Below are 15,390 nucleotides of genomic sequence, written 5' to 3'. Positions count from 1 at the left end.
CTGTGGAGCCTGGACCCCTGCCCTTTCTGCCCCACCAACCTGGGAATCCGCCCCCCTTGCCACCAGGAGACTGAGGGGAGTGTCCAGGCTTCTGCCTCCACCTCCACCCCACCCGCGTATCTTCAGACGACAGGACTGCACGCGGGAAATCCCAAGGTAATGACAAAACCAAACGCACAACTCCTGGAACCAACAAGTGAAATCGGTGAGTCACCAGACTCAACAGCAGCACAGAAAATAAACCACGTGTATACACTAGAAACGAGCATGTGAAAACCCGCGTGAACGACGCCCTCACAACCACTGCAGTCCCTCCAATTAAACTGAGCACTTAGACACAGATCTAGCAAAACGGCCTCCCTGGTGGCTCTGAGGGTGAGAATCTGCCTGCAACGCAAGCGGCCCGGGCGCGATCCCCGGATCGGGAAGGTCCCTGAGGAAGGAAATGGCAAACCACTCCGGTATTCTTGCCTAGAGAATGCCATGGACAGACAAGCCTGGCAGGCTACGGTCCATGAGATCACATGACATGACTGAGTGACTAACACTTTCTAGCAGATCACATGCAGCGTCTGTCTGCTGAAAATAACACAATGCTGGCTGACGACGTCAAAGACACCCTAAACAAGGGAGACACACGCACTCAGCGACAGGCAGACTCAGGTCTCCACAAACTCGTGTTCAGGGTTAACCAAGTCCTAGCAGCACCAGGGGCAGCTTCTGTGTATGCGTACACAACATCATTCTAAAGTCTACACAGAAAGGCAAAGCCTAACAGAACAGTTAGAACAACCTTGAGAATGAAGAATGGAGGGGCAGGAACCCATCTGCTTCATGTTAAGTCTCACAGTGTGTTCTTGGTGGAGGAAAAACAGACGAGAGAACGCAATGAAGAAGCAGAAACAGCCCCAGACAAGCGCAGCCCGTGGTGTGCGCAGAGGTGCGCACGCCCTTCACCAGAGGACGACGGCGCGGGGACACTGCATCCAGACAAACCGCACATCAGCGACGAGAACTGACTGCGTGGATCAGAGACACGGAGGCAAGAACCAGCTGATGTGACTCCAGAGGAAACACAAGAAACCCCTCACAGTCCAGGCTAGGCGAACTGCTCTTGTCTGAATCTTGAGCATGATCCATAAGAAGAAAAGCTGATACAACCCAAACTACACCAAAATGTGACTTTTTCTCTATGAAATACCCTGTCAAGAGGAGTAAAAGACAAAATACACTCTGGGGGAAACACAGGAAGTCCTCTACATATGACCCTTCAAGCTGCAAGCTTTCAAAGGTGAGAACGTGAGTGCCAGCTTTCGTACCCTGGCACTGTGAAAGGTGACCACACACTCCTGGTGGGCATGCCAACACACTCAGCTGCTCAGTGGAGAGGAGGGTCGGGCATGGAAACAGAGTCTGATGCTGTGAGATGCTGTTGCTTTATACGTAAAACTGGTTCCAATAAAGGTAATCTCTGATTAAGACTAAACATACAAAGAGCAAAAACCTTGAAAGGACCCCCAGTGTGTCGCCAGGCCCTGGGGCTGTGCTGGAACACAAACACCTTACCTTTCCTCTGCTCACAGCTGGTCTTAGAGGCCCAGCTCAGCCGCAGACTCTGGTAATTCGTGTCTTCATCACAAACCAGAGTTCTGGTCAAACAAAAATCTATAACTGTCATAAAAAAGGGAATGTAAATACCAGGCTAGGCTAGCAAGAAATAACCGTGACAATCACAGTGCAGAGGGATAAGTCGATTTATGGAACACACAGCCTTTAGAACTGATGTACACACAGCAGCCTCTGGAAAAGACCAGCCACTCCCAACTGCCCAGGACAAGGCAGCGGTGGCCATGCTCTCCCCTCCTACGGACTGGGCATCCGGACGGAAAGAAGACTGCTGGTCAGAGCCCCTGCAGCACAGGGAGCCGGTGCGGGCTGCACCCCAGCCTCCCAGGACTCGCGGCCACGCAGAAGCACAGCTGAAGCGGGGATAGTCAGGTCTCAGCCGTGTGTGTGTGTGTGTGTGTGTGTGTGTGTGTGTGTGTGTGTGTACAGTCAGGTCTCAGCCGTGTGTGTGTGTGTGTGTGTGTGTGTGTGTGCGTGCGCGTGCACGTGCGTGCATGCTAGGGGGCTGGGGGCGGCTGCTCCATGTCCATGTCAGGGTCCTCCCCTCTAACACCCGGGGACAGGGCCCGTGCCGCTCTTCCCATGCCCCAGGCCCAGCACAGAGCAGGCAGGCTCCGTGCAGGAAGAGGGTCTGTTCCCGCCGCACGTGCGCGCCCCTCCTCAGTGCCCTGCCCGCCCACCCCGCCCCCACCCGCCTCAGGAGACCCTCTTGCACGTCCACGACACCATGTGCTCCCAGCCCGTCCTGATGGCTCCACCAGGCCCCGGACACTCCCCCCACCATCACCCGCGGGGACCTCCACTCCCAGACACGGGGCAGGCGGCATCCAGGACCCCGTCCTGTGCCCATCCTCCACCCAACTCGCCTTCCGTGCCCCCACCCGACATCCCCTCAGGCTCCATCTCCAGCCTCCTCTCTGGAGCTGGAGTCCCCCCACCGCTGTCTTGCAACCCTCCCCAGCAGCCCTTAATCCCCACACACGGACCCATGGTCTGTCCATCTGAGGAGCAGCTCCCTCCTGCCCCTCGTCTAACGACCTGCCTTTCCTGCTGACCAAGCACAGGCCCCCAGCCCCTCTGCCCGCTCCTCACCCTCCGGACACCCACAGCCCACCGGGCGGCCCGTGGTTACTCATCTCATCGCCCGTCTGTCAGTGCCCGCCCGCCCCCGCGTCAGGAGAACAGAGTCACCCCGTGGTTGGCACTGTCTCCCTGCCCCGGGACGGCCTGCTGGCCTGGCCCCACGCCGGCACCCTGCGGCTCCTCCACACTCGGGCACCCCCAAGTCAAGCCCCCCACAGCTGTCACCTCTTCACAGAGGGGGCCCCCACGGCCCCAACCAAAAGGTCATTCTTCCCAATTAACGGTAACCCCTTTCTCTGGATGATTGTCCTATGTAACATCCACCTTGACCTGGAACCACACACTTTTTTACCTACCAACGTCTCTCACCAGACAACACGTCTGGCCCATCCTGCAGGCCTCCCATCGAGAACACTGTCTGGCACGTGTCAGGCTCCCAAACTTTTTCTTGGCTGTGATGCTCCGCGTGCGGGATCTGGTTCCCCGACCAGGGACGCACCCCACGCCCCCCTGCACTGGGAGCACGATCTGAACCACTGGACCGCCAGGAAGTCCCTCTGGCTCTCAAACATGAACCCACAGCCTCACAGAGTCATCAAGGACACACACGTGGGCGCCCAGCCTGAGTGCCCTCACCCCTGTACTGACTCGGGGTCCTTCTCAACCACCCTCAGCAACGGGGAGGACTTGGGGTCCTCCCTCCAGTCACGATGTCCGGCGGGGCAGCCCCAACGCTCTACTGCCCACAAGCCCCTGGCACGCCCCGGATCACTTCCTGTATAAGTAACCGTGCCCAGAGGCTGCCCACGTGGAAGGATGCACGTGCTCGGAGGACAGCATGGAGCCTGCACCTCCAGAACAGGGAGGGGACAGTACGGGGAGGGGCCTCCCGAGGACACACAGGCCACGACTGCCCGGCCACGTTGGGGGAGACGGGGACCTCACCGTACTTGACGTCTGGAACCGTGACAGAACTCTCTGCGATATTGGTAGACAGAATGATCTGGCAAACAAACAAAAAGAGCAATCTGACTCGCTCACACGTATGGGAAGGCATCAGGCAAAGCGAAAATAAAGCAACTCAGAATCACTGAAAGGCAAAAACACTGGACTCAAATTTTAAAATTAGCCATTTTTCTATTTTACACAAAAGTCCACAATCGGTCAAGGGTCTCGGGGGTGAGGCGAGGAGGAGGAGTCAGTGCAGGGGGCTCTGCTCCACACCAGTGTGGGACCCTGGACCACTCACCTCATTCTTCTCACCTATAAAATGGAAATTACAGCAATACCCACCTGATTATTTGAATTAATAAATACAGAATGCTCAGAACTGCTCCCGGCCTGAACTGAGCGCTCAGTAAACAGCAGCACGCCCTGCAGCACTGGCGTCTGCGCACTGAACACCTACCTGTGTCGGGCAGGCAGCACCACAATTCAAGGACAGACAGATATTATCATAAGTAACCTTCCTAACAGCTCTGCAAGGTGGTTTTATTGCCTCTACTTTCAAACAGTAAAATTAAGCCTGGGAGAAGCGAGGTGCCCAAAGGCACACACCTGCAAGGGACAGAGCCTCGCGTCATCGGTCCAGTTCCACACACGTGCTCTTAACCCTTCACCTCTGTGTAAAGGCACAGCTTTTCCTGGTGGACTCGCTCTCAGGAGTCTGGCGGAGTCCTCACCAGAAACCCAGGCTCCTGCGCACAGCAGGCGCACAAATGCAGTGGGCAAGCAGCGGGGCGAAGACAGCTCTCCTGACCCCAGACTCGGCGGCTTCAGGGGCCTTGGAATCATCCGGGGGCGCAGAGCACAACAGACTCAAGGCAGAGGCCCTGGGAGGGCCGCAGCGCCTAAGAGCCCTGAGTTGCTGGCAAGGCCTAGGCTGCCCCAGAGACTCAGACCCTCTCCTGGAATCAAAGGGGCTGGGCTGCACGTTCGGGGCCCCTGATGATCTGAAGCCACACTTGAAGGGCTGTGATAAGATAATCCCATCACCCACCATAAAGGATTAAAGAAATGCTCTTAAGCAGGATCAAGAGTGTGGGCTCTGACCACAATCTCCAGGGCAGTGCCAGGGACAGAGGCCCCGAGCCCACGAGAAACAACACCCTGAGGCTGGGGAAATAACAAACCTTAGCAAACTGACTTACAAAACAAAGGCAAAATGAAATCATACACCTGGCTCATCAGCACGCACGCGTGTGGGCGACTAACCACCAGCTACAGAGCCCGCCACCCGTTGGGCCACCACGCTCTCATCAGCAGGGTCTCTAAGGAGAAGGTACTCAAGAGTGCAGAACGGGTACCCCAGCCATCCCACCTTTCTGTACCCGGGCACTGGACTTAAAAACACGTTGTTCTGTTCCTCCAAAGTCACACTTGAATGGAGTGGATAGACCTGCAACCTAGAAAAGAAGTAAAAGAAAGAAAACATCCACAAATGGAAAATATATACGAAAATGAGTAACTACTCACTAAGATAATTAAAACGACTGAGGGCAGAAACAACACAATGCTTTACAAGTAAAACTCTACAGGTTATCATTTTAAACACACCTTTTATGAACCATGTTTGTGAGAAGTTCGTGCATATAGTTTATTTCACCCAGACCTAGGGAAGAAAGATAGTGGAGGAGAAAAAAAGAGATTTGTATTCATTTCTAAAAAACAACCTTTAAGACGACATCTTTTTCAAAGATGGTACTACCAATTCATTTTAGTTGACTTTTTTATCCTCTTCACCTAAATACATCAGTATTACAAGTGACAAGTATGCAACACTGTTTTTGCTGTCGTTCAGTCACGAAGTCGTGTCCAACTCTTTGCAACCCCGTGAGCTGCAGCACACCAGGCTCCCCTGTCCTTCACCATCTCCTGGAGCTTGCTCAAACTCATGTCCATTGAGTCGGTGATGCCAGCCAACCGTCTCATCCTCTGCCGCCCTCTTCTCCTCCTGCTCTCAATCTTTCTCAGCATCAGGGTCTTTTCCAATGAGTCGGCTCTACCAGTACTCAAAACTGAGAAGAAGCGTATTCTTCCAATGCTTTCCTTTCCCCAACAGCGGCCCCTGTGAGTGCTGGCCCTATGAGTAGCTTCACATTTCCTGCCCCTCCACTGGTTTTCCAAATGCCTTACGTTAATTATGCAAAAATCTTACAATCAAAAACTAATATTGAAAAAGTATTGGTCACAAAGATGTGCTACATCTTTTTTATTAGGTTCAGAAATGCTCATTGATATATATAAAGTTTGCATGTGATTTTGCCACATCCTGAGTTATCAATATTTGAACCTCTATGGGTTGAACTGTGTGTCCCCAAAAGATGTGGAAGCCCCAACCCCAGTGCCTCAGAATGTGACTTTATTTGCAAATAAAGCATCACTGCAGACCTAATTAGTTAAGAGGAGGTCGCCCTGGAGAAGACGGGGCCTTTATTTCAATAGGACCGTTGTCCTTGTAAGAAGACACACACGCAGAAAACACCGTGTAACGGTCAAGGCAGGAGGAGAAGTATCAGAGCCTCGAGCCAAGGGCGGGCCAAAGACTGCCTGCCAGGAGGAGCAGGGAGAGGCCGGGGAGGAGTCCAGCCGGAGCCTCAGGGGGAGCAGGGCCCTGAGACACTTTGATTTTTACTTCCAGTCTCCATAACAGCCAGAGAATAAATGTCTGCCATTCTAAGCCTTCGTTACAGCAGCCCTAAAAACTCTAACACAGAACCATTCCCAAAAGATCAATCAATGAAGTGAGCATACTGTCAGACCTGAACTCACATAAACATGTAACAGAAAGACAACAGACTCAGCAGTGAGGTGTCACTCGCAGACAGCTTGCTCCGGTGACGTTCAGCGGCGAGGAAGCACGCACCTCGAGTCGGGTGTTCTAGGCTCGCGGCCCTGGCTCCACTCCGGCCCTTTCTTCCCACAACGTTACGCACACAGAAACCTCTAACAAGTATTTATATGGGCAAATGCAGCTCCACTCCACTGCCAGCCGATGGCTGTCTTCTGGATACAAAACTAATCAGTAAATACAAAACTAATCCATACCAACTTAAGCAAAACGTGATCAGAGCTTTCAACCCACATGCTGTATTCCAGAGTAAATAAGTTACCTTTATTCATGCTTTTTGTTCTCCACCAAATAGCACAAATACCCACATGTTCTATATATTACTTTCCAACAACAAGAAAAATACATGGACTGTCATAAGGTTTCATCAAGCTATATCACTTGATTAAAAAGTCATTAAAAAACCATCACGTTGAAAAAGTACAATTTTAACATAAATTAATCTTGTCAAATTAATAAAAGATGCTTGCTCCTTGGAAGAAAAGCTATGACAAACCTAGACAGCATATTAAAAAGCAGAGACATTACTTTGCCAACAAAGGTCCATCTAGTCAAAACTATGGTTTTTCTAGTAGTCATGTATGGATGTGAGACTTGGACCATAAAGAAAGCTGAGCGCTGAAGGATTGATGCTTGTGAACTGTGGAGTTCAAAACTGTCGGAGAAGACTCTTGAGGGTCCCCTGGACACCAAGGAGATCAAACCAGTCAATCCTAAAGGTTATCAACCCTGAATACTCATTGGAAGGATGGATGCTGAAGCTGAAGCTCCAATACTTTGGCCACCTGATGCAAAGTGCTGACTCATCAGAGAAGACCCTGATGCTGGGAAGGACTGAAGGCAGCAGAAGGGGACGACAGAGGATGAAGTGGTTGGACGGCATCACCGACTCGACGGACATGGGTTTGAGCAAACTCTGGGAGTTGGTGTGAAGGACAGGGAAGTCTGGCGTGCTGTAGTCCATGGGGTTGCAAAGAGTCAGACACAACTGAGGGACTGAACTGAACTGCACATTGTCAAGTATCTTAAACAGATTATTTTCTCAAATACTGAAGAGAAAAGAACTTGAGGACTACCTTGATTATTTTCATGGTATTACAATAATGACGTTATTATTAATAAACTTTAAATACAGTTCAGTTCAGTTGCTCAGTCGTGTCTGACTCTTTGCGACCCCATGAATCGCAGCACGCCAGGCCTCCCTGTCCATCGCCAACTCCCAGATGGATGACAATTACCTCAAAAATAGCAAACTTAACATAGCCGGTTTTTTCCCAAAGGGGGTCAGACTGCCCTCAAAAATAACATTAAACTCATTATTAATGTTTTTAGCAACACAAAGGGTTATAGTAAGAAGTCAAACTAAGAACCCCATCCATTCCCATCCCCAGTGTCCCACAGTAAACCCGCTCTACAAATAACCATATTTCACCATATGTGCTAGACACAAACCAGCCTCCATCCTGAGCACGATTCCACATCATGGAAGGACGGCACTCACCTGGCAGAAATACCAGCACGCTGCTCCGCTCTGACAGAAACGGGCTGCCTGACGGGGTCTTGGCCCTGTTAACAGGTGAGGTGCACAAACGTTAGTCAAGGTGAAGCAGCCGTGGTTTTTTAGGGTCCTGGTAGTGCAGGCTTCTAACCGTGAGAGGCTCTTACCTCCAGGTCACCCCCTGCAACGTTCTGTCCTTTATGTAAGACAACACGGGGCCCCAGGACGGGAGACACAGCCCAAAGCCCCACAGGGAACCAAGAGGCCTCCAGCCTCCTGACTACTTTGTTCCATTAAAACTCATCATCAGCAAAAGTCTTTGATGTTTAGTTACTGTAATCTAGACCCTCAAAATACAAGAGATTTAGAAAAACTATTACAAACAAAACTTAAACTTATAAGGAACTGAAACAATTATCATTTTTATAGACCAAGATCTCAAACCATCCCCTCGCCTCCTGCCTCCATCAGCCCGTCTACTTCGTGTGAGCTCAGAAGTCTGATTCCTCCACAAACCCCCGCGGCCCGCCCGGGTGCCAGGCCTCCTGCATGCAGGCCGGCACAGCAGCGAGACAGTCCGCTCCCTGCCCTGCTGACACCCCAGCTGGAGAGACCTATAAGAACAAGAGTGGGAACCTTCAGCTTGGCAATGAGAGCATGACAGGAACGGGCAGGGCCACAGAGCTGCAGCCACTGGGCTACACCCTCACCCCGCCTCCTTCTCTGTGGCTACTATTCCCAGGAATGGCAGGGACTGTTGTTTCTTGGCTTTTCCAAGAATTAAAAAAAAAAAAAAGATTAGAGTGGAAATTAATGAAATAGAGAAAGAAAAGCAACAGAAAAACAAAAACCTAGCTCTTTGAGAAGACAAACTGACAAATCTACCTACTTTGACCAAAGAAAAACAGAGTCCAATGACTACAATCGGAAAGGAAAGAGGGGCTTCCCTGGTGGCGAGGTAGATAAGAATCCATCTGCCAATGAAGGGGACATAGGTTTGACCTCTGGGATTGGAGGATTCCACATGCCACGGGGTAGCTAAGCCCATGCGCCACGATGACTGAGCCCACGTGTGGCAGCTACTGAAGCCCATGTGCCTGGAGCCTGTGCCCCACAGCAAGAGAAGCCTGCACTCATAGGAGGAGCCCGCGCTCCGCAACCAGAGACAGCCTCAGCATAGCCACTAAGACCCCACAGCCAAGATGAACAATTAATCAAGCTACTTTCTGTTAAAAAATAAAATAAGGTGCTGCTATTAAAAAAAAAGAAATGAAAGAGAAGACATCACTGCTGACTTTACAGAAATGAAAAGGACTGTAAAGGAGAACCACAAACAACCAAAAGCCAACAGATTAGAAATGGACATGAAATGGACACAGTCCTAAAAGACACAAACTACTGAAGCTGATCAAAGGAAAACAGATAATCGAGCAGGCGACGCCACTGGATGGAGGGCTGTGGGCAGCGCCACTCAGGCTCCCCGAGTCCACAGAGCCTCACGCAGCTTCATGAAAAGGCAGCCACACCCCTTCACGGCAATCACACCACAGGGTATCAAAGACCAGGACCGCAACTGGAGGTTAACCAGGCAAAGATACATTTACCTGCAAGGAACGGCTGAATCAAAAGGTTCTCACCAGAATAAGAGAAGCCAGAAGATCATGGGAAAATATCATAAAATATCTGAGAGAACAATAAAAATGGGTGCATTTGATATATGTAAATTACATATCAATAAAGTTATTTAAACTAAAAATTAGAAAAAGTACAAGTAAGGAGAGAAATAGCAACCAAATTCTACACTTAACAAGACTGTGTTTCTCAAATGAGAGTGACACGTTTTTAGCCACATAAAAACTGAGGTTTACCAGCAGACTCAAACTTCTGAAGGACATGCTTTGGGAAGAATGGAAACAATCTAAGAAAGTCTAAGATGAAAGAATGATGCATAAAATGACATGTATTTGAGTAAGTGTAAACACACTGATCATATAAAAATAACAAAAAACTGCGGGAGCTTAAAAACAGTTAAAGTAGTCCTCGTTTGCACATAAGCTGTACTTTCCAACTCGGGTGCCAAGCACTGCTCAAGCCCCAGCGCACACGTGGTCCTGGCACACCCCTGGCCCTGTTGCCGGAGCAGCGGAGGAGTCAGGATCCAGACAGACGCAAGTGCAGTGTCGGCAGGAAATCTATTCTGAAGGCACGGAACACGGCTGCCTCCCTCCACGGCAAGAGGGCAGGACAAACACCACCTTGATGCTTCCTGCACATTCACACCACACAACCACCAACTAAAGAGAAGGACTGTGCGTGCCTCGGGCCCACAGAGGACAGCCTTCCCAGAAGCCGAGGGCTGGCTACCACGAGGAGGCGGAATCCATATTCTGCTTGCCGTTCCAATACGTAAATGGTAAAAGGTTTTAATGCAGTGCAGTATCGTGAAAGACTCTAACCACACCTGTAACCTAAAACTGCCCATAAAGGAAAATACCTTCTAGGTTTCAAAGAGCCAGTCAATGAACAAGCGTCTGGATGACAATGGGCGACTGCTTAGAATCAGGAATAGAGCTTTGGGATAAATGGAATCAAAGGCCAAGAAAGCGTTCGACAGCCTCTCCCACGGCATCCTGCGAGTTTCACCTCGGGCGTGTGGGGCACGACCTCTGCGTGTCTGTCTTCAGCCTACAGTTTCCAGCTTGAAACCTGTCAGCCCTAAAACTGTACTTAGTATGATTTTAGCTACTTTAAAATAGAAATTTCCAGTAAAACATTTGTTAGATACTAACTTTAATTTTAAAATATATAGAGTGACCACTGAAAAGATATCTACAGTTAGTATTAAAAAAACATTAAAATGCTTCATAATGAACAAAGACTTCCCGATCCCACTGAAGTTCACTGCCCACTGGAGGATCTCTTACCCACTCTCTTTCATGTCCAAGTCATCAAACATCTGAATCAGGGAGATGGCAACCTCATAGACAGCCCTGGTTATCACTGGCTCCTCCAGGAGGTGGGGAGAAAGCTAGAAAGAGGAAGAAGGGAAGCTGGAATACCAGACAGGCTCACCAAGGGAACTCGTAACAAATACCCCAAATGAACACGGTATCGCTGGCAGCCAGGGTCCGGGCGCCTGCTAAACAACAAGCCCCGACACACAGCCCCCACCAGCACCGCCCTGACCCGTCGCTGGAGCAGTGGAGCAGCCAGGGTGCACACAGGCCGAAGCCCATCGTCGGGCAGGACATCTGTTCTGAAGACATGGAAAAGGTGCTCCAAATGCCCGCAGAGCCAAGAGAAGCCTCCCGTCCCCTCTGTCAACCGCCCTCAAGAGCCGAGGACTGAGCCCCCCGGGAAGACCACCAGAGCCAGGGAAAGGCAGCAGTTCGTCTGCACCGGCGACAGCAGCCGCTGTATCACAGCCACCAAGGCTCTGGGGGTGACTAGACTGCTCTCAGTTGGGTTAGCACAGCCAGGGAGCCCAGGCACCTTAAAACTGCCCTTCAGGTGGCCTCTCCGGAACACTGGGGTTCAGCCACACCCACCACCCCCGGTGAGGTCAGGACCACCGGTCTGAGCTGACAGCGTTCACATGGCAGAGGCCGTCACTGGGAACGCATCTCCCCAGAGTATCCACCATGACATCGTATCACAGTTTCCCTAAGATCTATTTTATAGCCATGCTGCAGTTTCTCACCAAGAATAAGAAGGCTTTTTTGTTTAACAATTTTACTTATCAAGTACTGTATAAAAGACATAGCATTTGTTTGTGTGCAGAACACATTAGAAAAAGACTTCAGGAGAAGTTAGCTACAAATACAAACTTTTTTCCAATTTTTAGAGTAAATTAAGTCAGTTACTACTTAAATAATCTGTTTCATTATTACAATTCTACTAATGTAAGTATGACAAATTATCTTGTTTAGTCAATTAACTCTGAATAAACATTCTTGATGTTTAACCTTTACCTTAAGCGCTCTTCTACTTTACCCAGCCACCAGTACTTACCACACTGCTGCTGCTGCTAAGTCGCTTCAGTCGTGTCCGACTCTGCGTGACCCCACAGACAGCCTCCTACTGGGCCCCTCTGTCCCTGGGATTCTCTAGGCAAGAACACTGGAGTGGGTTGCCATTTCCTTCTCCAATGCATGAAAGTGAAAAGTGAAAGTGAAGTCGCTCAGTCGTGTCCGACTCTTAGCAACCCCACAGACTGCAGCCCACCAGGCTCCTCCGTCCATGGGATTTTTCAGGCAAGAGTACTAGAGTGGGGCGCCATTGCCTTCTCCACTTACCACATTACAGCCATACAAAGAAGGTACACGGACAAAACGTACACTCTTCAAACCTCCAACAGTAACATCCACACCCGACTAGAGCTGCTTTCCTACAAACAAGCTGTGGGAAAAGCACAGCGCTGGCTGCCGAGGCCTCACTAAGCTCCAGACTCCAAGCCCGGGGCACCCGGTGAACGGGCTTCTCCAAGCCCGTGCGACGCAGGTGCCAAGGACACAAGCGGCCACAGCACTGGCCCAGCTGCCGAACCTCAGCCTCCATGTGCACAAAGGAGACCCAAAGAGACACAGTCCCGGGCCTCCCGCTGCTGGCGAGCCCAGGGCAGGCAGGCAGGCAGGCAGGGCGCCCTGCAGAGGGCAGGACCCATCGCACCACAGTCAACAGTGTGGGAAGCAGCGGGCAGGAGCACAGAGGCAAGCGTGGATGCTCACACAGGTGCAGCCGGGGCGACTCCATCTGCCCCCAGCCCCACCACATTCCCGGACCATGACTCTCGGCAGAGTGGGGCAGAAGCGCCCCTGTCTCTGTTCCCAGCTGAGGTCCAGGACCCTGAGTATCTGCCTCCATCTGAGACGGCCTCACCCCGGCCTAGGCAGCTCCTTGAGGAGGAGAGCAGGGCTCCTGTGAGTGAGAGACTGAGCAGGTGGGGGAATATGGATGGACGGGGGAGCAGAATATGGACAGGGGAGGGTCCAATTTTATCCTGTTTCATGCCATCCTGCCAAAATGACCAAAACAACAGAATAATCTCTGTTCGTTTCCAAGACAAACCATTCAGTATCACAGTAAACCAAGTCTATGCCCCAACCGGTAATGCTGAAGAAGCTGAACGATTCCATGAGGAGCTATAAGCCGTCCAGAACTAAGACCAAAAAAAAAAAACAATGTCCTTTTCATCATAGGGGACTGCAATGGAAAAGAAGGAAGTCAAGAGATACTGGAATAACAGGCAAGTTTGAGTTTGGGCTACAAAATGAAGCAGGGCAAAGGCTAAGAGAGTTTTGCCACGAGAACGCACTGGTCATAGCAAACACCTTCTTCCAACAACACAAGAGATGACTCCACACATGGTCAATACGGAAATCACATTGATTATATTCTTTGAGCTGAAGATGGAGAAGCTCTATACAGTCAGCAAAAACAAGACTGGGAGTTGACTGTGGCTCAGATCAGTTCAGTTCAGTTCAGTCGCTCAGTTGTGTCCGACTCTTTGCGACCCCAATGAACCACAGCACGCCAGGCCTCCCTGTCCATCACCAACTCCCAGAGTCCACCCAAACCCATGTCCATCAAGTCAGTGATGCCATTCAACCATCTCATCCTCTGTTGTCCCCTTCTCCTCCTGCCTTCAATCTTTTCCAGCATCAGGGTCTTATTCAAATGAGTCAGCTCTTCACATCAGGTGGCCAAAGTATTGGAGTTTCAGCTTCAACATCAGTCCTTCCAATGAACACCCAGGACTAATCTCCTCTAGGATGGACTGGTTGGATCTCCTTGCAGTCCAAGGGACTCTCAAGAGTCTTCTCGAACACAACAGTTCAAAAGCATCAATTCTTCAGCGCTCAGCTTTCTTTATAGTCCAACTCTCACATCCATACATGACCACTGGAAAAACCATAGCCTTGACTAGACGGACCTTTCTTGGCAAAGTAATGTCTCTGCTTTTTAATATGCTGTCTAGGTTGGTCATAACTTTCCTTCCAAGGAGTAAGCGTCTTTTAATTTCATGGCTGTGATCACCATTTACAGTGATTTTGGAGCCCCCCAAAATAAAGTCAGCCACTGTTTCCACTGTTTCCCCATCTATTTGCCATGAAGTGATGGGACCAGATGCCATGATCTTAGTTTTCTGAATGTTGAGCTTTAAGCCAACTTTTTCACTCTCCTCTTTCACTTTCATCAAGAGGCTCTTTAGTTCTTCTTCACTTTCTTCCGTAAGGGTGGTGTCATCTACATAGATCATGGACTCCTTATTGCCAAATTCAGACTTAAATTGAAGAAAGTAGGGAAAACCACTAGACCATTCAGATATGACCTAAATCAAATCCCTTACGATTATACAGTGTACATGATAAATAGATTCAAGGGATCAGATCTGATAGACAGACTGCCTGAAGAATTATGGGAAAAGGTTTGTAATATTGTACAGGAGGTGTTGATCAAAACCATCCCCAAGAAAAAGAAATGCTAAAAGGCACAATGGCTGTCTGAGGAGGCCTTACAAACAGCTGAGAAAAGAAGAGAAGCCAAAGGCAAAGGAGAAAAGGAAAGATGTACCCATCTGAATGCAGAGTTCCAAAGAATAGCAAGGAGAGATAAGAAAGCCTTCCTAAGTGACAATGCAAAGAAACAGAGGAAAACAATAGAATGGGAAAGACTAGAAGTCTCCTCAAGAAAATCAGAGACATCAAGGGAACATTTCATGCAAAGATGGGCACAATAAAGGACAGAAATGGTATGGACCTAACAGAAGCAGAAGACATTAAGAAGAGGTGGCAAGAATACACAGAAGAACTGAACAAAAAAGATCTTCACAACCCAGATAACCACTATGGTGTGGTCATTCTCCTAGAGCCAGACGTTCAGGAGTGTGAAGGCAAGCGGGCCTTAGGAAGTATCACCAGGAACAAAGGTAGTGGAGGGGATGGAATTCCAGCTGAGCCACTTCAAATCCTAAAAGCTGATGCTGCGAAAGTGCTGCACTCAATATGCCAAATTTGGAAAACCCGGCGGGTGGACACAGGACTGGAAAAGGTCAGTTTTCATTCCAATCCCAAAGAAAGGCATTGCCAAAGAATGTTCAAACTGTCACACAATTGCACTCATCTCACACGCTAGCAAAGTAATGCTCAAAATTCTTCAAGTGAGGCTTCAACAATACGTGAACTGAGAACTTACAAATGTTCAAGCTGGATTTAGAAAAGGCAGAGGAACCAGAGATCAAACTGCCAACATCTGCTGGATCACAGAAAAAACAGGAGAATTCCAGGAAAATATCTAATTCTGCTTCATCGACTACACTAAAGCCTTTGACTGT

The 15,390-nt window shown here is 49.7% G+C and overlaps 1 protein-coding gene across 2 annotated transcripts in view; it reads right to left on the bottom strand.

Moving 5' to 3' along the window:
• Window positions 1-15,390, bottom strand: part of TDRD9 (tudor domain containing 9) — a 111,744-nt gene that overhangs the window by 56,082 nt on the left and 40,272 nt on the right. For both annotated transcript variants that reach the window (XM_070775833.1, XM_070775834.1), the window contains exons 8-13: window positions 10,982-11,085; window positions 8,061-8,125; window positions 5,266-5,320; window positions 5,030-5,114; window positions 3,655-3,712; window positions 1,567-1,671 (exon numbers count right to left, since the gene is read on the bottom strand). In XM_070775833.1, coding sequence (XP_070631934.1) covers window positions 1,567-1,671; window positions 3,655-3,712; window positions 5,030-5,114; window positions 5,266-5,320; window positions 8,061-8,125; window positions 10,982-11,085 — 472 coding nt within the window. The remainder of the gene's footprint in view (window positions 1-1,566; window positions 1,672-3,654; window positions 3,713-5,029; window positions 5,115-5,265; window positions 5,321-8,060; window positions 8,126-10,981; window positions 11,086-15,390) is intronic.

Source organism: Bos indicus, chromosome 21, assembly GCF_029378745.1.
Source record: "Bos indicus isolate NIAB-ARS_2022 breed Sahiwal x Tharparkar chromosome 21, NIAB-ARS_B.indTharparkar_mat_pri_1.0, whole genome shotgun sequence".
NCBI classification, from domain to species: domain Eukaryota; kingdom Metazoa; phylum Chordata; class Mammalia; order Artiodactyla; family Bovidae; genus Bos; species Bos indicus.
Note: the sequence above shows the minus strand (reverse complement) of the source record. Positions and strands in the feature narration are given on the sequence as shown.